Here is a 27,769-nt window from a genome sequence, read left to right as displayed (position 1 = left end):
CTATCCCCTATTTTCATGTTGTTGTTGTGTTTAGTTTGGCTGTCAATAGCCTAGTTATTGTTGTTAGTTTGGCTGTCAATAGCCTAGTTGTATCCTCCTCTGTTAGAGGCTAAACATATTTAAATGTAATGAAAGTTTGGATCGATCAAAAAAAAAGGGATAATTGGAAAAAAAGACACTTTAAATTTTTTTTTTTCACTTTAGGACGTTTTATACTTTTGGCAATTTTGGACATGTTTTACCATTCGTTCATGAGAAAAATAATAAATTTAAGTAGAAAACTGTACAAAAATATGAAAACTATTAGAAACATAAGTATGACAATTTATATGTTTAATTTTTTTTTTCAAAAAAAATTTTGAATCATATTTTATTTTGTTTTCTAACCGAGGTTAGAATACACATTCTAGTAATCTACTTTATCTATGAATTATAAGTTTTATACATCGCTATACCCAGGGTATCAATACTATTAAAACAGAAGTACAAATAAGAAATACCTCTTAGATTTGCTTAATATTTACAGTGGAATACCATTAAATTAATTAAATATTTTTTTTGTTTTTCCTGTTTAATTTATAATTTCCTAATTTGAATTTTAACTAAAAATCAGCTATAAATTAGTTCCTCAAATCTCCATATCAAACACTGTCAATAATTAGCATCCAAAATATTGCCTAAATTTGTGCTAACCAATATATTCTACATACATAATATCTTGTGAACTTAATTCACGTGATTTTCCCTGCAAAATGGGTTAATGTATATTCTCCACTCTAAGGTTTCATATATATATATAGGGTTTACAAAATAATTACTCAACTATTCGGGTAGCGGGCATTTATCAATTTTTTCCTTTGCATTTAGCAATTTAATATAACCTAATTTAATAATAAAAATCTACACAAAGTTAAGCCCAATAGTAATTTGTTATCGGTTAAATTGAATTGGTATTTTCATTTTATTTTCTTACAAATTATAATCTTAATATGTTATATGTTACAGAGTAGATAGAAATTGAACAATTATTTTATTTTGTTACAATAGTTAAAACTTAGGGATAATTTGAGAAATACTCTAATTATATTTTAAATTTTGAAAAATACATTTATCTTATTCAGTTTTGAAAACTACACTTTCTTGTATGTTATAAGACATTTTCATCCTGACTTAAGTTGTAGATACAAATTTATTAATTAATTTAAAATTCAAAGTAATATATATAATTCAAAATACTATAAATAAAGTTATTATAATAAATTGTTTTATTGTTTTATTGTTTTCAATTGTTCTTCGTGACCTTTGCTGGTATTTGCATTGTTCAAGTTACTGCCACTTAGTATTTTTATCACAGATAATGATAAATGAATTGAATCTCCTTTCTTTGGCTGTTCATCCATTTTTTTCTTTTTGAAACTTGTGTTCATCCTTTTTTACATCATTAAAGTAGACATTTCTGTATTGTAATCAAGAACAGTAGAAAATTTACGACAAGGGTTCTTCTGCCCTCCATGTACTTTAAGTTCGCAAAAAATGTAATTTCTTCTCAAAAATTGTCTTGTGCTAATCCAAATTGGAATTTACAGTAAATAATAAATGGTGATAAAGAGAGAAGAAATACATACAGGCACTATTTGATTCTCAAAATTTTTATCTAGGTGGTTTCATGTGTCTTTTTTTCTTGTAGAAATGTTTCATGAGTTTATATCGTATATTAACCCAAAAAGGTGTCTATGTCGTATATGAGTATATCAAAACAGAAACAAGGTTCTGGTCAAAGGAAGAGATCCTTTAGCTATTTAGTAGAGAAGTTTTACGCATCATTAACTGATTGTTTTTGTTAATTAAAGGATCCTACGGAAAGGATATGTTAACTGTGATGATATGCTGTAACGTTTGTTTAGGTAACCGTGAGGAAGATTATCTACTTTACATTGGTGAGGAAGAGTTTTTTTTCTGAAAAATAAAAATTTGATTGTTGATAGAATTTCAACGTACTGTTTTATGTTAAAAATAAAAATCGTTAGTTAAGATATTAGATAACCATAAACATTAAAATTGGATAGTGTCATTTCACTGATAATGAAGTGTATTTTTCAAAAGAAATTAAATATGGTGTAGTTTTCAAAATATAATCTTATTTAAGGTCGTTTTTCAAAATTTTCCCTAAAACTTATGTATCATATTTTGATAACATACTAACTCATAGTTGTCTATTTTTCGTACTTTTAATTCAAAGCAATTGTTATTTATATATCTTATACATATATAACTTTATATATATAAATGTTGGATTGTTATATGATATCTAATATCGGTGATAAAATATATGAAAAAACACAACCAAATAAAATTACTCAATGTAATCTAAAATATACTTCATGTGTACCAGTTTAAGTGGTGTTTAAGGTTTTTCCATAAATATTAATAAAATATAGATTTCTATACGATTTATCTTGGTTACATAAAAATAATATTAAATAAAATTAATTCAACTAATAAAAAAATTACAGGATTTTTTAATTGGTTACAAATTTTAAATTGCAATAAATATTATCTATAATAGTGAAAATATCACTTATTATGAAACAAAATAAAAATCTTTAAACACCACTTAAAATGGTACATATGGAGTAATAATTATATAATACAAACTGAAATTCGCCCTCAATATTCTTTAAATATTACAAGTCTATGTCACTAATTTAAACCATGTTTAACACTTAAATAAAACCATTTAAACATAACTTAAATAACTAACCAAACTGTACATAGTAAGTAACCAAACAAAGGTCAATTCAATCACATTACTAAAACCAGAATTAATTAAAAGCCTTAACCACTCATCACCCATTTCTTTAAGCAATACGAAATCTTATAAATTTGGAATCACACCAAAAATACAATGGCATCTTCTTATCGTACACTGTTCCACTATAAATTTATAACCTTTTATGGAAAATATAAACCATATAATTATCATATATTCAGTCAATGAAAATTCAACTAAGAACATATTATTAGTTCGTTATTCTTTGGATTACAAAGTGAGTATAAAAACTAAGAAAAACAACTTTTCTAATTTGAATACTTTTTTCATAAATAACTCCAATTATTATTATATATTGAATCATTTGGACAATATCGACAAACAAACATTTTCTATATCATAAGCATTGGTCAATATCGACCAACAAACCTTCTCACGATACATTTAAAAATATAATAATACATAATTAGTTATACGGTAAACATTAAAATATATATATATATTCTAATTATAAAAACAAATTCCGTAACTATTTCAAAATAAATATAAATATAAATATACCCGCACGGGCGTGCGGGTCAAAATCTAGTATAACGTTATATATACTTTCTTGTCATATATATCTTAAGTAGATTTTATAACGTTACAATCTAGCAATATGTTTTCACTCTACCTAAGGATATATAACGACATATAGCCAAAATTCTATGATGTACCTTACTTATTTTTTGTGAAACTAAGCTCATGTACCTTTTACCTTATGTGACGTTTTATGAAGAATATGATTTCCACGTATTCTACTGTGCTCTGAGTTAGGTAGGATACGTTTCTAGACAAATCCGAAAAATATGGAAACTTCCATATTCGGTTATAGATGCTTCATAAATCTATCCTAAACATTTTAGAGAATATTTTCTCCACGGTTTTTCCTCCTCCCATGATCCCTTTATCGACATATCTTCTCTTCTTCTTCATCGTCCGATTCTCTTCTCTCTTTTCTCCATCAGTACAACATGGTTCTAATCTATGTAAATCTGTGAATGAATGTCTAGTTGCAGTGACGAGTGGAGTTTCATGATAGACAAAGAAAAGTGTGGTCGAATGATTACACTAGAAACTACTACCCGTCCGATGAAACTACTTGAAGAAGAAGACTTCGATTTCGATGTTTCTTCGGAGTGATCGAAGAGGAAGATGACGAAAACGAGGTTAGATACTAGGAGAAATGAAGAGATCGCTGGAGAGGAGAAAGATTGATGAATCTCCGTAAATCGCCATGGAAGGCACCTCGGCGGAGAAGACAAGGCAAAAAGTAAAGAAAGGAGATTAGGGTATCGATTTACCGGATGTCTCTCTTTTGTCTATTTTTTAAAAAACTTTTTACTAATTTAACATTATAAATTAATTACGAAAATCTAAATCATATATTATAATTCAACTTAATTGATAATTTAAAGGTATAATGGTATTTAAAGGGTTTCAAAATCTTATTTTCCTAAAATATTTAATTAAAATTATAATGTGATAATGTGATAAACCGGAGAAAAAGTGGCTCTTTTTCCCAATTTTTTCTTAATATAATAATATCTTAGGTTTCGTTGGTTTTGTACGAGTTATATTGGTCAAATTTAATTAATTAGATTAGCCCAAATTAATTTAATCAAAAAAAGGTTAGCCCAAAAAAAAAAGAAAACACCAAACCGACGCCGTTTGCGCTCGGTTTTCTCGAGGGCTGAGGGCTTCGACTTTCTCCGCTACAAGTTTCTTCTCCATTTTTTGTGTTTGCTTCGACAAATAAAAGTTTCATCTCCAAGGTGAGTTTTACAGCCAGACGATTTTCGTAGGTCAAGCCGGAAACTGAGTCTACTTTAGAAGTTTAGGGATTGTTCTCTCTTTCTGGTTTGCCTAACATGATTCAGAGCACTAGTCAACCTTAAACCTTTCTGCGAAATGTGAATAAGTATATCCAAAAGACAATACGAGAGAGATATACTCTTAGCTTTCTACTTGCTGTCGTTAAGTTTTAGGTCTCCGTTGCAGTCAAAATCTCTATATTTGTTCGAGTCTTTTAATCATTGTTTGACTGTATCATGGGTGCAGATGGCTAGATGGGATCAAATCTTCTCCCTACCTGTGCAAAACCCAACTTTGCCAGAGTTCTCTTCTGCGGATCTCGTCTGGTCCAAGGTTGAAGGTTACAGAGAGAATATAGACAGATTAGCCCTCATCCCTTACACGAGGGTTAATGATTTCGTAAGAGGTGAATCCTCCAATAAAGATTGCCCTACCAGCTTCCATGTTGAAGCTAGACGACGTAAACCCAAAGAGAAAACATATAAGGCCAAAGTTGATGGCATCTTGGAGTATATCCTGTAAGTTACTTACCACACTTACTCTGTGAGAAACAAAAAAAAAACAAACTTTGGTTATAAAATTAGTGTTTTTTTTTTATAATTTTGTGTGAGTAGGTATTGGTGTTCCTTTGGACCAGATGACAATAGGAAAGGCGGATCTGTGCGGCCATGTAGGAGCACATACGTTCCCAAAAAGAACAAAGCAGGTCGGCCTAATTCGAAGAGAGGCTGCAGGTGTCACTTCATTGTCAAACGCTTGATTGCTGAACCAACGGTGGCTTTGGTTATTTATAACCATTACAAGCATGTGGATGAGAAAGGGTTGCCCTGCCACGGTCCACAAGACAAAAAGGCGGCGGGGACGAGAGCCATGTTTGCTCCTTATATATCAGAAGATCTTAGGTTGCGTGTGTTGTCTTTGCTCTACGTTGGTGTCTCTGTGGAGACAATAATGCAGAGGCATAACGAATCGGTTGAAAAGCAAGGTGGTCCGAGTAATAGAGATGATTTGTTAACCCATAGATATGTTCGAAGACTTGAGAGGAGTATTAGACGTTCGACGTATGAGCTGGATGAGGATGATGATGTTAGTGTCAGTATGTGGGTTGAAAGTCATCAGAGCCATGTGTTTTTCTACCGAGGGTTCTCTGGCACAGAACCGTTCTCATTGGGTATTCAGACCGAGTGGCAGTTGCAACAGATGATTCGATTTGGGAACTGTAGACTTTTGGCTTCAGATTCAAGGTTTGGGACTAATAAACTGAAGGTCAGTTTTCTTACTGTTTTGCATCAGTCGCTAAATGTGTGTGCTTTTATATATATATATATATATATCTTATCAGTATATGTGCTGCGTTTAAATTTCAGTATCCTATCCATAGTCTTGTTGTGTTCGACTCCGAGAACAAGGCTATTCCAGTGGCTTGGATAATTGGACCGCGGGTTTCAAGTGGAGATGCGTATGGATGGATGAGAGCTCTTTGTAACCGAGTCCATGCCAAGGATCCCTTGTGGAAGGTGGCTGGGTTCATAGTTGATGACCCTTTGGCTGACATAATAACGATCAGGTTGGTTGCTTCAAAGTCCATTTCTTAAGTAGAAAAACGTATTTTCTAGAGTCTACTATACCACAAAAGCATTTAGCTTCAGATGAAGATAATTACTGAAGTATTTAATGAAGCTGCCATTTGGTAATTTCAATTGTGGATCAGACAACAATAGGTCTTGAATCGTTGGTTGGACTTGCCATGTGCAGAACGCTTGACATGGATACTGAACCTATTGTTCTCTTCGTGAATTAGAACTTTATTGAAAGCATAGTTTCAGACAAGGAACCATAGTGTCAACCCTCACTATTATATTATCTGATGCTATTTCTTGCGATGTTCCCAGGGATGTGTTTCAGTGTCCGGTATTGTTTTCGTTTTGGCGTGTTCGCCATGCATGGCATAAGAACATAATCAAGAGATGTCCAGACACAGAGACTCGTGTCGAGATTTCAAGACAACTTGGTCAGGCCGTCGATAAAATCTGTAGAAGGCAAGGAACAACCACATTGTTTGAAGGTTTAACGGAGCACTTTGTTAATAGTCCGGAGTTCGTAGAGTACTTCAGAGCTGTTTGGTCTCCCAGAATAGGTTATTTTCGAATCTACCTCTTTTTTTTTTCCTGTCTACTCTCTACCTGCAATGTTGTTAGACCCTAAGTATCAAATGTTTATATGTAAATTGGTTTCCTACATTTTACCCTGTCATCTCAAGAACTGACTGTTTCTTCCAAATCTATAATAGGAGCTTTGACAAGTGCTTTACAGACTCTTCCCTTGGCAAGCCAAGAGATCTGTGCAGCGATGGAGCTTTACCACTATCAGATGAAGTGCAGGCTATTGAATGAGAGAGCCTCTGAAGCTTATCAGCGTACTGATTGGTTGGTCGATAAGTTAGGAACGAAAGTACATTCTTACTTCTGGCTTGATGAATATACTGGAAAAGATGATTTTGCCAGGTACTGGAAGGAGGAATGGGTGAGCGGTTTGACTTGTTTCCGAAAAGCCTTGAGTATACCAGATTCTGATGTTGTTATCTCTGGTATGTCTGCAAAAGTAACAGATAAATGTGATGGCAACGAAGTTCATGTTGTGTGGAGTCCAAGTTCCCATTTTGGGGTTTGCAGTTGCAGCTGGGCAGAAAAGGGGTACATATGTCAGCACATGATCAAACTTGCACAAGTCTGTCGTGGAAACCGGACTGCTAAAGAATCTGCTAGCCTTCTACAGTATTATCAGACCTTGGTTGATCTGCTTCACTGCCCACCTCGCGACTCCTTGTTTCGTGATTACGCAGTTTCTTTAGCCGTCTCTGTGGAAAAGCAAATCAAAGCGCTTGGCGATATGTCAAAGAGCGATGCTAGTGAAGAGACTGTGCAGAAAGAAGTTGCTGACATAGAAAGATCTAATGGTAAATCTCTCGATGAATCTGGCGAAGTAGCTACTGATTTGGATGGAGAGTTGAGTAAAATGCCAATGAGTAGGGTTAGAGGTAGACCCTGCTCAGAAGATGCAGAAGACTCTATTTCCCCTTCTGAAATGGAAATGGATCCTTCACTATGTCCAACCAAATCTGGTTCAGAAGATGTTACCTCTACCGTGCAGAATGAGACAGACATCGCCACAGAGAATCATGAAAGAGGTGCAAAAAGGTTGAAACTTTGCAGCACCCGAGCAAGGGAGTATGTCAATGAATGATGGTAACCGAGCCGAGATTGTAGCCAGAGGTTCCAAGATTTGACTGACCATTTCTTTGAGCATAGACAAACTGTGAAGCAACTTATGCTCAGACTCGGGAAACTTGATTAGCTATGATGATGTGGCTCCTACAAAGAGGAAACTGAAAGAAAAGTAGACATTGCATCTAACCTACAGAGTGATTGAGACATCCCAAGTACATTTGCTTTGGTCTGAAACAGCTCTGAAGTAATCAGGAGACTTTTTTGTACTGTCAATCAATCTGTTCCAGTTTTTTTAAGACTTGGTTAATAGATTATGAAATTTACTTAGGTTGTGCGGTGGATTTCTCAAGGGCTAAGTACCTTTCGCACATAGAGAAAGTGTCCTAAAATGCAAAATGCATCAAGCAAAGTATCTGAAATTCTACTCCAAACTCTATTTTGTAGTAGAATTCATCTACAATTTCACTCCAGAACCTAATATAAAATAGAGTAATAAATATGATTACTCCAAATATGGAGTAAACCAACTCATTACTTCAAAATAGAGTCAATTTTTATTTATTTATAAAGTGGTCCTGTATGTTTAAATATTTTTATTTTTCATAAAATATTATTATAAATAAGCATTTTAATATTAGTTTACTATATATATTATAAAATTTACTGTTAATATTTCTTAATTATATAAATAGCTATATAATGAACTATTTTATGCAACAAAATATATATATAATATAAACACACAAAAAATCATACATATAAAAAAGTAATAGATAAGCACCATATAAAATAAAATGATAGTATTTCTAATGAATAATTTTAATTGATTTATTATTGTGTTTAAGCTATGCAATGTAATTTTAATGTAATAAATGTTTTCTTTTTAAACTTTGTCGAGTAATTTTTATTTATATCATAAAAATTTAATTGTAATTAATATTGTATTTAATAAAAACTAGATTTTGATCCGCCCTTTTTAAGGGCGGAACATTTTTTCAGTTTTTTTTTCAAAAATGATATAGATTTGTATTTATGTTATGATTTTATTTGTAATTAGATGAATCTTTTGACAATATATGATAAAACAATACATGTCTTCATAATAATGGTTTGAGATTTGATTATTTCATTTTGCTCTTTTTTATGACAAAGGGTAGTGATGATTTGTGTGTAGATATGTTTTCTTTTTAGATATAGTTACAAAAAGTATAGGACCGGACAACTAGAAAAAACAACATTAAATCTATTTAATTCTAATAATCATATATATGTAGTGGTGTATAATGTAGGTATACAATATTTTTATTGTAATTAACATGTATACAATACATGTAAGTATGCTGTACATCAAATTTTTTTAGTACATCTTGTTTTTTTCTTTTAGTTTTAGATTTTTAGCTGTAAATTAATTTTTTAAAGCTCGATATATTTCAATATTTTTTAACCCGCACGTTCGTGCAGATATTTTTATATTTTATAAATTTATTTAATATTATTACAAATATTTTAAATATGGAATTTCTATTTTAGTGTTATATATTGTGTAATTTATCATATTATTGTTTATATTTCTTATTCGGTAATATTAGTATATAATTATTTTTTAAAAACATTTTACTTTGTTATTAATTTTTGTTACTAATACATTTTCGAGTTAGGTATAATAAAATAAAAATATGCAATACTCAAATAGAGAACCTCATTCACAATATGTTGTTTTCTTTAATTTATACATGTTGCATATAATACATTTTTAAATTTTATTTATTTATATTATAGAAAATAAATATGGTTAAGATAATTTCTATTTACATGTTGTGTTTAAGAAAATATACTTTAACATATCTTATTTTAGTATTTTACTGGATTTATAAGTAAAAACATTTTTTTTGTTTAAATAATATAGTCCTATTATTTTAGTAAATTTTATACATAGTAGTATCTATCATATTATTTTATTAAATTTTATTATATAGGATATTTTTTGGAAGTTATGATATTAAGTTTTAAAAAAAAATTAAGACGTCAAAATATTAGGTTGCTTTAATTTTCACAACATATAGAGTTAGTTTTTTCCTGGTACATTTTTTGAAAGTTAATCTTTATTATTTATGATTTTTTCTTTTGTAAAATTTGAAATACTATCATTTTGAGTTTTGAATATTTATTTTCAAAATTTTATATTTTGTCGAGAAAACTTTGGAAAATTACACAACTATTTTTTAGTTTGGAATAATACATGAATTTAATTTTTTATTTGTTACAACATTAATGTATTATTTTATAAAATATTTGAATTTTGGTAAAATATTTAAATCTTTTATCAACATATTTTATTATAATTAAAATAAAATAAATTTATAATTCAAATTTGATTTTTGTCATTAATATTTTAAATGAATTACTAAAATTTTATAGTTCACTAATAACATATTTTAAATAGTATATGAACTAAAGGTTATTATATACTATTTTATTTTTGTATAATAAAGTTTTTAAAACAATATATTGTTAATAGTCTCAAAATAAATAAAAAGATAGTATATAGTTGTAGATGAGAGATAATTTTTTTTTTTTTTATAAATTTACCTATTTTAATATATTTTCATATTTAATTCATATAGCACTGCTATTGTTATATAATACAGAATATAATCATAGAATTTTAAAAAATATTATAGAATTTTTTTATTTTTGTTTTATAACAAATTTTACTTAACATTGATTTATAATTATATTCTTTTACTAATTTCAAAATTTATTATTGTGGTATTTATAAAAAATATTTAAATTTTTAACCAAGATTTTGTTAGATTCTTTCTCAATAGATTTTGTTATAATTAAAAAAAAAAATCAAATTTGTAGTTGGTCTATTGTTATAATAATTAAATATAAAAAATATTTAAAATTTGGTATTTTAACCAAGATTTTGTTAGATTCTTTCTCAACAGATTTTGTTATAATTAAAAAAAATCAAATTTGTAGTTGGTTTATTGTTAATGTAAATAATTAAATATGTCACATTAACTAATTCTTTCAATATATTATGAATGTAGATGGATTATTGAGTATTAGGGAGTTCGAAAAATAGGGAGGATATTCGTTTTGGAAAAGATAATATACTTTCAAATATATAGGAGATCTTGTCACTTTAATTAAGGTGTTTTACAAATAAATGTGTGCAAGTTGCTATTGATTAATTGGTGTGCAAGTTAAGTTAGTATAAATTTGATAATATCTAGGTACAATTCTTTGTATTTAAGTTTAACGTGTATCGAAATAAATTGCTACAATATGATTTAAATAAATGTAACATGTAATTTATAACTTCTACTATTTTTTTGTAATACAGTTCGATATCAAATTTTGGCACTTATATTATATGATCGAAGTCTATATAATGTCATATTATGTGCATAATGGGAGGTATCTACTCTTGTATAACACAGAATCAATCAAGAAGCAAGTAACATATTAACAAAAAAATGGGGTATAAAAACAGTCACATATATAATCTATTATAGTAAAAAAGAAGAACCAAATATATATAGATGATGAGGAAGGTGTTACGATGACAAAAAAAATATTGAATGTAAATATACGGTCGGTCTATTTGAATTGTAATATACCCTAATTCAATAAATTGTGTGACGTTTGGTTTATCTAATGTAGAGTTCAAATCATTGGTCTAATTTAAGTAAACCAATCAACTTTATGCATGTATTATCTAATATCTAATCTTGTAATCTTTAATTGTCGAATAATTAGATATGGTCCATAAATCATGTTATACCATGCCAAAATTTAAATGAGAACTTTTACGGTAGATAATTTTTAGGACTCTATTTTAATAGAGTAGATGTTACAAACCAAAAATGAACTATTTTGCAAATAGTATAAATGAAAGGTGATATCGCTAATTTTTAAATAAATATAAGACATAATATATTAGAAATATCATATTTTGGAGTAGGAAATGAAATAATACATTGGAGAAAAACTCAACTCTATTTTGGTGTAGAAAATAGAGTAATACATTGGAGATGCTCTCAATCAAGTAAATGTAGATCGTTTATAGCACAACCCTTATATTAACCACAATGTGGTGGTCTAGTGGTATGCAAGCTTTGGGATTGTTAAAAAATCCGAGTTCGAAGGCATCTTACTATATTTCACCATGTGGCCATGCGGATATTGGCTTATCTTACGGCTCATTTAAATACACAGAGCGAGGGTCTATCTATAAACTACACCACCCCTACCTTTGAAGAATTAGTTTGGGCATTTCCATAGGCCTTGAATACTCCCAAAATTAAACAATAACAATAATAATAACTCTTATTATTGACTAAGTTATAATATAATACTAGAACTTGATTCGAGCCCCTGTGCATGTGTTTGATTTAACTTGTGTTCAACGTAAACTCATAAATCGCTAGTTTTACAAAAAATATCACGTATATTTTTATGTTTTGTAATTTTCATATAGAGTAGAATATATTATTTTATTATATAGATGTTTGATAATATTTATTTTATTTGTACATAATATTATATTAAATATTAATATCTTCATGCAATTTGATGTAATTCTACTATTCATATATTAATCAGATGTTTCTTTTTGTTAATTTATTTTTAAAAACAACATACTAACTTTTTAAAAACTTTTTGCATTATTTTCTATGAATTATCATCAATTTTATGATTTTTTTTTTTGAAAACTGAATTCTCGATATTTTTATATTTGACCAAACTAAATAAAGTAATACTATATACTAGGTGATGTTCTCGTGCTCATGCACGGATATAAATATTTATAAAGTAAATATACTATAATAATTAATTATTATATACTTTTAATTTAAAATTAATTTATAATTTGTATGCATAATTTATTTTAATAATATTATATTACTTTAGTTAGACTTATTATTTTAGATATGTTATATTTAGTTGGTTTTGTTGTTTTTTATAGTCGATTTAATTATCATTTGGGTATATTGGATTACAGCTACTGCTCTGAATTCAATTGTAATATTTTTATTTTAAATATATTAAACTTATGATATATTTTCTTATTTGCATTTACGTTGGTTGTTGATTGTTGTTTTAGCTATATAAATATATTTGAGGAAGATTATGTATAACTTAAGATATATTGTGCTTAGAATGACATAAAAATAAATTTAAATGTCTGATTCCAAATTATATATATTAATCTAACAATAATATCTATAGTCTCATGCATATATATAAATAGTACAAAGAACTAAATCGTAGCAGATGGTTAATATTTTATTTTCATTTGTTAATATGTTTTGCACCATCCTATGATTTACATTTATAAAATAAATTATTATTATAAAATTATATACTTTATTGTAATTAAAAGTTAAATCTATGATTTTTGATATAAGTTGAATTAGTCAAGCCACTTATGTTATGAGTATATTGAGTTACATATATGTTTTCAAATTCCAAGTGAAGTATAACTATTTTATGATAATTAAGTAAAATCAAATTAATTTTATTTATTATTTAAATGTGTAAGTATTTTCATAATATTTATCAAATTATATGTTAATTTTGCAAAATATTGATATATTAGAAGATAAAGCGATGATCCATAAGAAGTTGCATACATAAGTAAATAATAAATTGTTGCAAACTCATGAACACATATCAATATATACAATAATTAAAATATTTATAAATTCGAAATAATTCTATGCCTTAGATTTATTAAATGGTGAACTGAATATTATTTAAATAATCGGAAAAAATTAATTCGGATTTTCTTTGGTATTTTGATTATGGTTATATAAAATTTAAAAGAAAAAATAATACTAAGAAAAAAATATTTAAAAATGATAAATTATAATTTACCTACTCGTTAAAATATATAGTGTTAATTTATCTTAAAATATTTGTAATTATTTGATCAAAAATTAATGTGTGTTGTTAATTTATATTTATTTTTAATATCTATTTAAAATAAGCAGTTAAAAAATTTTGTGATTTATTTTAGAAGTCATATAATATAAGTAAAATATAATTTATCGATTTTTGCTGTAATTGAAAGATATTATAGTAAATTAAATATATAAAAATAAATAAAAAATTTCAATAATACTAATTATAAACTATTTTTAGTCAGTTAAACATATATCAGTTTATGTTACTTAATTATTTTATCTATTCATCTAAGAAAAAAAAATATATATATATATATCTAAAAATATTTCTATTACTTTGAAAATATATACTTTTGTATTGTTTAAAATTATGTTTTAATAAAATAATATTTATTTTCCTAATATCAAGATTATCTGTGTGAAACTTTTTTTTGTGTAATCACATTATATAAAAATATATATATTTTTCATCACAAAAATAGATATAAAGAAATATTTTATCACTTCAAAAGTATATTTTATGTTATTTAAATGAAATCCTATTTTGTGAAGTTTCCTCTTTAGTGAAATCATATTATATAAGCATATATTTTTGTTTTTAATTTTTTTTAATCTTTATAAATATTTCCTTTTTATTATATACGTTATTTTTAAAATCTTTAAAATTAAATTAATTAGAAAATTCAATAATAGTATTTAAATGTAGTATTTTAATTAATTAAGGGTATCATTGTAATCTGATTAAATTTTGAAGAATGAGACTAACCAGACGGTGTTCCATTATATTTCTCTTTCAAATCTGATTAACTCATAGGAAATTCCGGTCACAGATTTTGCTAACTAACCATTGGCAAATGCTTCGGTAAAATCCTTACGACTGTTTCTGTTTGGATTTCACGTGTATCTCCAAGTCTAGAAATCTGCCATAACTCACATGCTTTTGATTGTGAGCTCTCTGTTTGGTAGATAGCACAGGTTCATCAAATTACTATAGCTGATGGCCAGGATGTGGTTGTTCAAGTTCGGTACAATGGTATTAGAGTGATCATTTTGGAGGTATCTTAGTTCTTTTGAAGCCTTTTAAATGACTTGAAATTTTCGCCAACTCCTCATCTCTCATCATTTCTTAACATGACTTGAAGAATGCAAAGTCCATCGTTCAGTGGATTACGTAGGCGGAACAACAGTTCTATATGATATGATACACTTGCATAGATAATGAATAGTTGTGCATTTGCAGTAAACCTTTTAATCGCCTAATGTGATCAAGTTCTTGAGATGAGATAGTGATTTTGTGCTAGACTTTATCGGATTGATATTCATCTCCTTTGTTCTTTCTTGGGTAGTTCTTATGATCTTATCAAACCTTTGGATTGTAGATTTACAATGTTCTCATCTTCGCTCGGTTTACCCATCCCTATCTCATTTGTCTGTTTGTAAAATTTGCTTTGGTTTCTTTGCATTTTAAATGCATTATGGCTTATTGGTTGCTGACTCCTATCGAGATAATCTCCATTTTGCTTAGGCTGTAGAGATCGCATGAAAGACGAGTTATGCAAGAGGAGCGCTTGAGAAGTTCGGCAGGTCCAGTGGTAGTAATCTTCTGGAGCTGTTTTCTTAACGTCAGTGGTGAGATTGGAGGAGAATCCGGCAGAACTGCTAATTGCTAAAGTCCCAACACTCGCCTTACAAAATAGAAAATCTCCATATATATGTTGTCATGATTCTACGGTTTACTATGTTAACCGATACAGACCAAACTTAATACACTTAATTTTTTATTATTTTATGGTCCCCTTGCTAATTCAATGCATCAAAGAATTTATATTAGCTACATTCTTGCTATAACAAATTATAAAAACTAAAATAGCCTCTATAAATAAATAGTACTAGCATATACAAATCATATAAATCAGAGGCCACGGCAATAGTCCAACTAGAGAAGCTCATGTTATGTCCATTAATGCATTCACATAACCAAAATCACCTTCCATTATATGCATAAACACACACAATTTATTAAAAAAGTATAGCCAAATACAAAAGCTCAAAGATAATTCAAAACAAAATACAAAAGCTCAAAGACAATTCAAAAGACATGATCTTCATTCTCAACCGTCCATCGAGTGATTTGAACTTGGTACAAACAAACCAACTATATTAGAGTACATATTGGTTTATTACGGTTTAGCTTGGTTAAGTGTAGACCAATGTATAAGGCTTACTATAAATACTCATGTATGTACATTGTTATCGTTAACAGAAATAATAAGAGTTTGTTACGATCATCTTCTTCTCCGTTGATCAACTCCAAGATGGTATCTGAGCCTTGAGGCTGAAACCTCAAGCGATCCATTTCTTTCCTTCTTTCTTTGACCTTAGATTGATTGATGCATCTCTCGATCGATCTCTTCTCTGTTTCTTGATCATCGTTTTCGATCGAAATCTGTGAAGATGGTGGTGGTTGCACGAAGATGATCGCGTCGCATCGGGAGATAAGCACCGTCGTCAACTCGTCGAGTTTCTATTCCGGAAGACTCAGCTCCGACGTCGCATGTATCTCCGATCGTCACCGAACTACCTCTGGATAGCATTCACTCACCTTTCTTCCTCACCAGTGGCGATAATCCAGGTCTCTCTATCATCTCAGAAGTATTAGATGGTACGAACTATGATAACTGGAGTATAGCGATGAAGATTAGATGCTAAGAATAAGCTAGCATTCATTGATGGATATATAGTTAGGCCTCTCGAATCACATCCTCATTCCCGGATCTGGTCTCAATTTAACTCTATGGTCAAATCTTGGATCCTCAATGTTGTCTCTAAACAGATCTACAAAAGCATTCTCTGATTCAATGATGCAGTAGAAATCTGGAAAGATTTAGAGACTCGCTTTCACATCACTAATCTTCCACGCTCCTATCAGTTAACTGAGCAGATATGGTCTTTACAGCAAGGATCAATGGACTTAGGGACCTATTACACCACTCTAAAGACGCTTTGGGATGAGCTTGAGGGTGCTAATTGTGTTGAAACTTGTCATCATTGTGACTGCTGCAAAGCTACTGAGAAAAAGACAGATCATGCGAAAGTCATTAAGTTTCTTGCTGGTCTAAATGAATCCTACCTTGTGATCAGGAGTCAAATCATCATGAAGAAAAACGTTCCAGAGCTCTCTGAGATCTACAACTTACTGGATCAGGATTTTAATTAGAGAAACCTCACTCCAGTATTGAATGCAACTGCTTTTCATGTTAATGCTTCTGATCAGTCTACTCTAGCTATGCCTGTTATCAATGCAGCTCAGTCGTCTGTTCCTCCTAAACAGAACCGACCAATTTGTGCTCATTGTGGCTATAATGGACACACTGTGGATACTTGTTACAAGATCCATGGTTATCCAGTTGGGTTTAAGCACAAGAACAAACAACAAGCTGATCAAAGTTCAACAACTCCGAAGTACAACAATGCTAAACCTATTGTTGCTCAGATGGGATTTGTGGACTCAGTTTCTAATGTTGTCAACAGCCTTACTAAAGAGCAGATAGAGGGAGTTATTGCGTACTTCAACACTCAGCTCAAGCCACAAATGATGCAAGCAAACTGCATCGCTTCTACTTCTGGAGGCACAATCACAGCCCTTCCTGGTATGGCTTTCTCCTCCTCTACACTCTGTTTCATTGGAATGTTGAAAGCAACCAGAAATGCTATGTCTTCAGAGACTTGGATAATAGACAGTGGAGCTACACATCATGGTGCTCATGATAAAGATCTCTTTCTTGATATCACTGATTCTATTAGTACCTCTGTTACTCTTCCAACCGGTCTTGGAATTAAGATTGCCGGCATTGGTACTATCAGACTTCATGATTCTCTGATCTTACGAAACGTCTTATATCTACCAGACTTTCGGTTGAATCTTCTGAGTGTAAGCCAGCTTACAAAGGATTTGGGATACAGAGTAATGTTTGATCCGGGTGCTTGCTTTATACAGGATCCTATCAAGGGCTTGATGATTGGGAAGGGTGAACAGATTAGCAATCTTTATGTTCTGGATGCAGTGGACTTGGCTGGTTCTACATTCATTCAACAGCAGTATGCTTCGTGTTCTAGTGTTGTTGTTGATGTAAGCTTGTGGCACAATAGATTGGGTCATCCATCTATGTCTAAAACCGACTCTATTATAGATGTACTTGGATTCAAGAAAATCAATAAAGAACCTTTTTCACTGTGTCATTTGTCCTCTTGCAAAACAGAAACGCCTTCTCTATAACTCTAAGAACAACATGAGTGAACATGCCTTTGATCTTCTTCACATCGACACATGGGGACCTTTCTCTGTGTCTACTGCAGAAGGATACAAATACTTTTTGAAAGATAGTCGACGATCACACTCGTGTAACTTGGGTATATCTCCTACGTGATAAGAACGAAGTGTTAACAGTCTTCCCTGAGTTCGTTCAAATGGCAGAAACATAGTATAAATGAACTCAAGTTTGTGGATTTTTACAAGAAGAAAGGCATCATCTCCTATCATTTTTGTCCAGAAACGCCAGGACAGAACTCAGTGGTAGAGAGGAAACATCAGCACATCTTGAATGTTGCTCGTGCTCTGATGTTCCAATCACATGTTCCTCTTGAGCTCTGGGATGACTGTGTACTCACTGCTGTGTTCATCATCAACCGTCTCCCTACGCCTCTTTTGCAAGATAAGTCACCTTACGAGGTTCTTACTTCTAAAAGAGCTGATTATAATGGCCTTAAGGTCTTTGGATGTCTTGCTTATTGCTCAACATCGACACAGAGCAGACATAAGTTTCAGCCGAGAGCAAAACCTTGTGTGTTTCTTGGTTATCCTGTAGGATACAAGGGTTACAAGCTTCTTGAATTAGACACGAAAACCATTCATATCTCAAGGAATGTGACGTTTCATGAGTCAATCGTTCCTTTTACGAAAGATCAGATTGAGACTTATGCAGACTTCTTCTCCTCTGCTTTATCTTCTGATCCTACTTCTGCATCAAATAGTGACTCACCTGTACAAGATAATGTTGAGACTATAGTTGAGAGAGAACCACTAGCAGCTGATAGATTATCTAAGGCAGAAGGAAAGAAGATTATTGAACCTATAGTTAAGAAAGAATCACTCGCAACTGCTGGATCATCTACAGCAGAAAGGAAAAGGATTTCAAAACTACCTGCACAACTTCAAGACTATTACTGTAATATATCAGAGAGTGATACTGAGATACCCTATCCACTCTCTGCATATACTTCTTTTGATAGTCTTTCGGAAGATTACAAAGCTTATATCTGTGCGGTTGCCTTATATCCAGAACCAACAAGTTTTACTCAAGCCAAGCGATTTGATGAATGGCTTAACTCTAAGAAACTATAACAACGTCAGTTGCCATATTAACAAGGGAAATTTGCCTATATGGAACAAAACACACCACTTCTTGTCCCCTTAGAACTAAATCTATGAACTTTGTCCCCATAGAATTAACATTAATGAGTATACATTTCTGTCCTTCACTTTAACCCAAGGTAATAAAAAACAAATAAAATATGCCTAAGTAAAAACATAAAAGGTTAAAAAAAAGGGAAAGCTCATTTGTCTCCGACTCGCGATCTTCTTCTCGAAGAGACGAGTTCTTCCTCGCCGTCGACAGCTTCCGGCTCTGAAATTATTTGTTGGTCGGAGAAGTTAATCTTCTCTTCACATCCCTCCATCGTCCTCCTTCTTGCTCTTTCCTCTTTGAGAACCGTCTAAGCGCCTCCCGAGAAATAGCCTCTCCTCCCCGAGAACCATCGGAGTTGTTGAAGCTCCGGAATAGCTTCTACTCTCCGAGAAAGGACGATTAGGTTCAGAATTGGCTTCTTATGCTCTTCCTTCATCTCGCTTCCCACAATTTGAAGGTTAGGGTTTGAAATCCCCTTTTCGATTTGGATTATAAATTTTTTTTTTTCGTTTTTGTTTATTTGCATGTACTAGAAAGAGATGACATTGTTTAAACCCCAAATCGATTGAACTTATTGTTATTGATTGTAGTTTGTGGTTGAGTTGATTGTGAGTTGCTTCTAGCTTGTTGTCGAGATGATGGTAGCTTGTTGTCAAGTTGATTTTGAGTTGTATTTTGTTTGTGATATTGTCTTTATTAAGGTTTATAATTCTTAATACACTTGAAAAGGCTAACCAACTTGAGATGTGAGAGCTCGATTTTCATGTTTATACTTGACATGTGAGAGCTCGATTTTCATGTTCTAGTTGATTTGTGTAATAGACTAGTAACTGTGAGATTCTTATCAGTTTACTTATCTCTGTTTACTTAAAGGAATGGCTAACTGAGTTTTTGATTTCATATTTATTAGGAATGGCTTATCAGTTTCCTAAACGCATTCACGAAGAAGGAGTTGAGTCACAGATTGACAAGATTAACAACACATGTAGACGGACGCTTCTGGACGCAGTGAAGATTGCTCTCAAAGATGAATATGACGAAGTCTTGAAAGACCCCGTCTTCGGTCCGATTCTTGCAATTGTAGAGAACCGGCTCATCTACTCGGGGAAGATTATTCACAGCTTCATATGCAAGCAGCTCAGGGTTTCGAAGCTTCACGAGCTCTGGTTTCTTTTTGCGAAGAGGCCTCTTCGGTTTTCTATGCAAGAATTTTATGCTGTGACTGGATTGAAGTTCAAGGAGGAACCCGATGTAGACTTCATCAACTGGAAGGATGATAAAGGGTTCTGGGCCACTGTGCTGAAGACAAATCGGAAGATCAACTTATATTGTGTAAGGGATGAGCTCCTCAAGGTCTGTAAGGAGTGGACGTATGTGGACAGATTGATGTTAGTCTATCTGTGTATTTTGCAATTCTTCCTCATGGCTAAGGACTGGAAAATATACATCCCTCAGGAGTACATTCGGTTGGTTATGGATTTTGAGAAGTTGAGGTTGTTTCCTTGGGGTCTTCGCGCTTATGATGAGCTGATTGCTTCGATTCTCAGAGCTAGGGAAGATCTGAATACGAAGAACAGTTATGTCTTGGATGGATTCTCATATGCCTTTCAGATATGGATTATGGAGGCAGTTCCAGACATTGGTTCTATGGTGGGTACGAAGATCAGAAAAAACATGACGAAGATGAGATGTAGGAATTGGAAAGGTAATGGAAAAGTATCATACCAAGACGTCACCAGTCTAGAGTCCCACTTCGATAAGGTAACTCTTGTTTCTTCTACTAATATTGAGTTAAAAATCTTTTAAAAAAATTTGTGCTTATAGTTTCGTTTGTACTAGCAGGGAGAGGTGTTTGCTTTTATATCATCTACTGGAAATTTAGATGTGGTTGAAAGTACTGACTTCGTTAGGGAAGATGAAAAGAAGGACGAAAGAGTGGGACATATTCTTGATTTGATCAATGCCAAACATGATTGGAAGAAATTCGCTTGGGAAGTTGAAGCTTTGCCTGCACATATGGAGCTTTCTGATTCTGAGGAAGTACAAGGCGAAGATGTCTCAGCAACACATGTGGAGGAACCGGCTGTTGTTGCGGAGGAAGCAGCTGCGGTTCCAAAGAGGGGCAAGCGCAAGCTAACTGACCCTGGTGCCGAGTCTCGAAAGAAACAACTTCTTTGTGAACGGGCGGCTGAACACAACAGTGGTGTCTCCGGTGAAATGAAGACCTTCATTGAAGATTTGTTCACCTTTTCTTTCAACGCTTTTAAGGAGTTGGTGCAAAAGGACTTCAATCAGCAGTTTGAGAAGGTCACCAATGAGGTGGGTCAACTTAAAGAACAAGTGTCTCAGCTTATGGGTCCTTCACATACAGTGGAAAAAGGCAATGCCTCTGAGATTCTGTGTCCTTCGGCAACCCTTGGGAAAGACAAAGCAAACACATCTCATACTCCGGGTCCTTCAGCAGCAAAAGGAAAAGGCAAGGCAGCTGCAACTGCGACTCCTACTCCGGTTCGTCGAAGCTCTCGACAGGTAAGAGAGGTAACTAAAAAATGAAGCTCTATGATGTACTTGTATCTGTCATTTGCTATGTTGACTCTTTTGTAATATGTAGGATGAGTTATCTTTTGTTGTAATGTCCTTGTATTGTGCTATGTTGTATATCGGCTTGTATGAAATGAACTCATGACGATGACATTTGAATTTGAGTATTAGTGTTATGCTTGTTTCTGTATTTTGAAGCTTTTGTCATGTATTTATATATTTTATTTTCTGTATTTTGCTATGGACAATTTTGTTTCAATATTAATGTTATACTTGTTTTTATTAACAGGATGAAAATGAATTGTCGGAATTTTTGAGGAATTTGACCAAACCATCGACATATGTAGATAAGGGGACCCAAGTGTCTTTACAAGATGCCATGGGAAACCTTTCTCAAGCGTCTCATGTTAAAGGTTTTGATGCTTCACAACAACTCAATGGCGAAGAACCAGGTGAATGGGCCACTCCACTGTCTTCATTTAAACCTACTCTGAAAGACGTGGATTCACATGAGGACCGGATGCATGATCCTGATTACTCACTGGTCTTTGTCCCCGAGGATTCATGGACCGAACTAGTTCAGTGGACCACAACTTCCAAGTAAGTTTATACTTCTTTTTTTTTAATTTTACAATTGTATCATTATGAGACTTAATTGTGCACTGCAGAAAACTGAAAATTGGACCATCTATGCTCACAAGTGAGTTAGTAGCTCGTGTCATGGGTCCTACAGAGTGGCTGAAGAATCATGTGAGTTATTTACATGTTGCTTATTATTTTCATTACACCAACTTACAATCTTTAAAAAAAAATCAGGAAATTGATGCTATGATGTGGTTATTCACTGAGAGGACTTCCTTGCGGCGATGGCTTCCAAATAAAGTGGCATTCATGACATGTTTTTTCAGTAATCAAGTGAAGAACTCTTTCCTAGAGTTAAAGAAGGACATCCAGAAATTCAAAAATTCAGAACTGCTACAACAGTACGGCATTGGCGAACTTCCAGCACACGGTCGAACAAGACTAATGTGGGATCTAGGCCTGGGCATTTTACCCGGACCCAAAGATCCGACCCGAACCCGACCCAAAAAACCCGGTCCGGATAGGAACCGATCCGGTCAAATTACCCTATCGGGTCTTGTTGTAGAGAACCCGCGGGTCTTGGACCCGACCCGACCCGAATCCGAAACCCGACGGGTACCCAAATTAATAATATAAATTAAATAAAATGAATCCAAGGGGAGTCGAAGACGGGTTATTTGTCTATAGAGCAAGGGGATCAACCACTAGGAGACAACCAATTATTGTTGTACCTCGCACATTTTAATATATATACACATTTTAATATAGTAAAAACACAAATTTTAAATAAAATTTCAAATAGTTTCGGATATATTAATATTTTCAGATATTATTTTTGTATTTTTTAGGTATTTTTATAGGTCAAATCCAAACCGAACCGACCTGAACCCGAACCAAAACTGAACCGATAAATTCTAGTTACCCGAATGGGTCCAACTATCTAAGACCCGACCCGACCCGGACCCGGTACGATCCGAACCGATCCGAACCGAAAATTTAAAATTACCCTATCGGGTCCTAAACTCCTGAACCCGGTAGACCCGAAACCCGAAATACCCGAACCGAACCGAACTGATACCCGAAATGCCCAGGCCTAGTGGGATCTTGACGTTGACCGCATGTATGTGCCTCTGAATGTCGGTAACCACTGGATCTCTATGTGCGTCAACTTTGCTACTCGGTCGATAGAGGTATTTTGACTGTGAGGGACTGAAACACAAAAGCGCAGTGGAGCCATTTGCAGTTCTCATCCCTAGAATTGTCAAAGCAGTTCAGTCTTCTAACAGTCGGCAGCTTAATGTCAGGAAGTATACTATCACGTACGCCTCAATGCCCTTTCTGAACAAGAGTAGCAGTGATTGTGGAGTATATGCTTTGAAGCACATTGAATGCCATCTTCTAGGCTTGGACTTTTCTGTGGTTAATGACGAGAACATTCGTGAAGCGCGGCACAAGATTGCTTATGATCTATGGGAAGCTGCAAACGATCCTGTCCTTATTTTGAGAATGGCCAAATTCACTCCTCCAAAGACATTTACAAATCCTCTTGTGGAACTTGAATGATGTGCTTTCATTTATAACTTGTGTAGGAAGTAATTGTCATTTGTCTATGTTATTTGACTCTTTTAGTTACTCTTTTTACTCCTTTAGTTACTACCTTGTTTCACTATTTTATTTGAGTCTTTAAGTTTCTCAACCCATTTTTATATCCTAAAAGACTCATATGCGTTGTCAAGCCCTATCTATACCTTAAATTGCAGTAAAGTAAGCAACCGTTCTCAACCCCTATCTATACCCTAAAGTAAAGTAAGCAAACATTATCTTCGGCCTATCTATACCCTAAATGGCAGTAAAGAAATCAAATGTTGACAACCCTTATTTATACCCTAAATGATACGAAAGTACATATATTCGATGTCATTGTGAATAAATCAGAATAATCAAAATAAATCATAATAATCAATTCAAATATTTATAATGGAAATACAAACAACTTGACCCTAAAATCTAATCCGATTACAAGTACTGATTTGCCCTAATTATATGGCTTATATAAGACCATACAACGGCCACAAACCCTACATATCTTTTCTCCGACTTGTTCTTAAAAAATCTCCCCTTCTCAAAAAAGAATGACGAACAGGAACATCAATGAAGGCATCCCTTCGAGATGCTGGTGTGGAAAGGGGATTGTCACTTATGTTTCAAAAACGGAGGAGAACCCATACAGACGATTCTTCAGATGTGAGATTGGTTTACAGGTATATGGATTGTCACTTTTGTTCAATCTAATATTCCATTACTTCTCGTTCTACTATATTGAAATTCAATTGTTGTGTGTTTTGAAACAGAGAAAAAAAGAAAAATCATGTTTTTAAGTGGGTAGACGAGGCTCTGGTTGATGAGATTGAAAGGATGACTGAGCATCAGGCGAGAGTTGACGAGGAAATTGAAGATCTGAGAATTTCTATGAAGAAGACAGTGCAGGACGAAGTTATGAACCATAAGAATGCGCTTGATGTAGGATGCCTAGGAACCTTTTTCGGTTTATTATGTCTCTGGTCCAAAAATGATTGATATTGTAATGGTTTTCTAATACAAATTGAATTTTTAAAGATTGAACCAATCTGATTTCCAGTTTTATTGTCATGTCTCGAACAGATTATCATAAGCAATCTGAAACATATCTTTGATATTCTGATTTCGACAAGAACAAAAATTAAACAAAACTTTCAAAATGGTGATTCAACAAGAAATACTTAGTAACATATCTTTGATACATCTTCTAAACCGCCGTAGATGGTAGATTTGATTTACTAACACATTTACCCCATTTTTGAAATTATTATTCAAACATCTTTTGAATCAAAAAATATTTTTCACACTTGCATATGCTTGTCTACATCAACTTTACTATTTTCCATATTTTTGGATTTGTAGAAAAATTTATATGAATTTTTATATACAAAAAGGGTACTCAATGTCCAAATGTGACAAAAGTTGATTTTGTTCTAAGGGGACAATACTATAGCTAAGTTGTTCCATATTGGCAAATTTCAAATGACGACATGTTCATGTTACTTCCCCTAATGATCACGTTTATGTAAAATAGTGTTCATGCGTAAACAAAATTGATAACTATCAGATTAGATTCTTTCACCTCCTGTTACTTTATGTAAATATCTAATACTACATAAATACTTTTATAATTTTAACTATATATTTTAACTCAAATAAAATTCTAACAAAAACCTTCTATTAAACTAAAATTAGTAAAAAAAGTATAACATAATCCAGAAATATATATATATATATATATATATATATATATATATATATATATATATATATATATATAATTAAATAAAATAAAATATATGAATCTTTCTGCAAGTTTGTTTCTTTCTACTAACAAAAATGAAAAAAAACGAATCTCACTGGTTTTTTGATCATCCAAACCCGAAAATCACAAGAAATGATGTAAAACTACATCTAACTATTAATTTATAATTAAAAAAAAATTACTAAACAAAAAAATAATCTTTAACAAAAGAATCATATTAAAAATATTAAGTAGTATTTATTTAAAACAAGAAAAAAACAAAAACAGTTATTCAGATAACATGGTTTGTTTAGAAAATCATTTTCTAAGATATAATAGGTAGTAATTTGTTTTTAAAAGAATAACCAATTTTCAGATAATATGGTTTATTTAGTCTTCAAATCGAATAATATATAATTTTTTAACAAATATGTATATTTTTAAATAATAACAACTAATATTAAATATTTACTTTTATTTACTGCAATGACTAAAATGTGTAAATAAAAGAAAATACTTAATTTAATATTCATATTTCCAAAAAATTCTAATTTGTCATATTTTTCATGTTTCCAAACAGTACGAAAAAGTACTTCAGTTTTAATAATACACTAAATCTTGACCCGCCCGACTGGGCGGATGTTTGCTGTAACTTATAAAAATATTATCAATTTATATCAATTTGGAAATTTTTGGATTTTATAAAGTATGGTCCACGTTCTTCGATATCATATGATTGTTATTATATTTAATGTCCCGAAAAATACTAATAACTTAGTATATATATGTTTATATATATATATATATATATATATATATATATATATATATATATATATTTGCATTGTTTATTTGATATTGTAACCATAATATAGAAAATTTGATTAAAAAAAACCATAATATAGAAAAATGTAAATTTTAAACTAATACTGACATATCTATCGTATCAATGGACAACAAATCTTGTTTGAGAAAAATATAATTTTACCTATGTATTATATATACACTATAAATATCAATAATTATAATAAACAACCAATAATTATAATGGCCCAATAAAAGATCTAGTTATCAAAATGGATCATAATAGCAATTAATGTGACCGAATTCTATAGTAACCATTTTTTATAGTTTATTTGATATTGTAACCATAATGTAGAAAAATGAAAATTTTAAATTAATAATAACATATCTATCGTACTAATGGAAAACAAATCTTGTTTGAGAGAAATATATTTTTACCTATGTATTATATATAAACTATAAATACCAATAACTATAATAAACATCTAATAATTAAAATGTCCCAATAAATAATCAAATTATCAAAATGGTTCATAATAGAAAATATGGCCCAATTCTATAGTAACCGTTTAATTCTATAAGCCCAAGACAAGATAGATGTTATCATTATGTACAAACAAAATTTTAATTTTTTTTAACTCTGCAATTCATGTTGTCAAACAAAACTAAAATGTACTTCTACTTTAGTAAGATATATTAGATTTTGACCCGCCCTTAAAAAGGGCGGGTATATTTTTTGTTGGAAAATAATTTTACGTAAAAAAAACTTATGATTTTTGATAAATTATATATTTTAACTTTTTATGAAATTTATCTTAAATTTACTTATATAACTTATTTTTGTTATTTTCAATATGACTAAATTTTAGAAGACTCTAAATAATTCTAACCCGTAATATGATCTTATTTATTTAAACCTAAGTTAAACTTATTTTACACTGATTTTTTTAGTTTAAATAAAATATTTTATATCTTCAACACTCTTGTATTGAAAAATTCATTTGTGCGTTTCAAAACATTTTATATAATTCTATTAAATTTAGTTTATGTGATTTAGTTTTTATTTTAAATGAAACTATTTTTAAGGAGTTGAGATAATTCAGACCCGTATTATGATTTTGTTGTTTAATCATTTGTTATTTCAACTTGATTTTATTTTGAGGTTTCATTTAATAAATGCTTTCAAATAATAAATAATGTGAAAGATTTTTTGGAAAGAAATAGTGCAAACATTTAGGAAACAAAATTTTCAAAAGGCTAAAAACAGAATTATATTAAATATCTTT

At 31.3% G+C, this 27,769-nt stretch overlaps 2 protein-coding genes across 2 annotated transcripts; both read left to right on the top strand.

Annotated features, from left to right (window-relative positions):
* The first annotated feature begins 4,588 nt into the window (after window positions 1-4,588).
* LOC108848700 (uncharacterized) lies at window positions 4,589-8,178 on the top strand. The gene is given in 7 exon segments (XM_018622130.2): window positions 4,589-4,730; window positions 4,871-5,142; window positions 5,239-5,890; window positions 5,992-6,191; window positions 6,517-6,761; window positions 6,915-7,834; window positions 7,836-8,178. Coding segments are annotated over 6 exon segments (2,364 nt in total). The 5' UTR covers window positions 4,589-4,730; the 3' UTR covers window positions 7,911-8,178.
* A 16,311-nt stretch (window positions 8,179-24,489) lies between these two features.
* LOC108851140 (uncharacterized protein At4g04775-like) lies at window positions 24,490-24,934 on the top strand. The gene is made up of 2 exons (XM_018624556.1): window positions 24,490-24,618; window positions 24,737-24,934. Exons 1-2 carry the CDS (start codon window positions 24,490-24,492, stop codon window positions 24,932-24,934), a joined length of 327 nt encoding a protein of 108 aa, XP_018480058.1.
* The last annotated feature ends 2,835 nt before the right edge of the window (window positions 24,935-27,769 follow it).

This window comes from Raphanus sativus, chromosome 4 (genome assembly GCF_000801105.2).
Source record: "Raphanus sativus cultivar WK10039 chromosome 4, ASM80110v3, whole genome shotgun sequence".
Classification (NCBI taxonomy): Eukaryota; Viridiplantae; Streptophyta; class Magnoliopsida; order Brassicales; family Brassicaceae; genus Raphanus; species Raphanus sativus.
The sequence above is the reverse complement of the archived record's forward strand: the minus strand, read 5'-3'. Positions and strand labels throughout refer to the sequence as shown.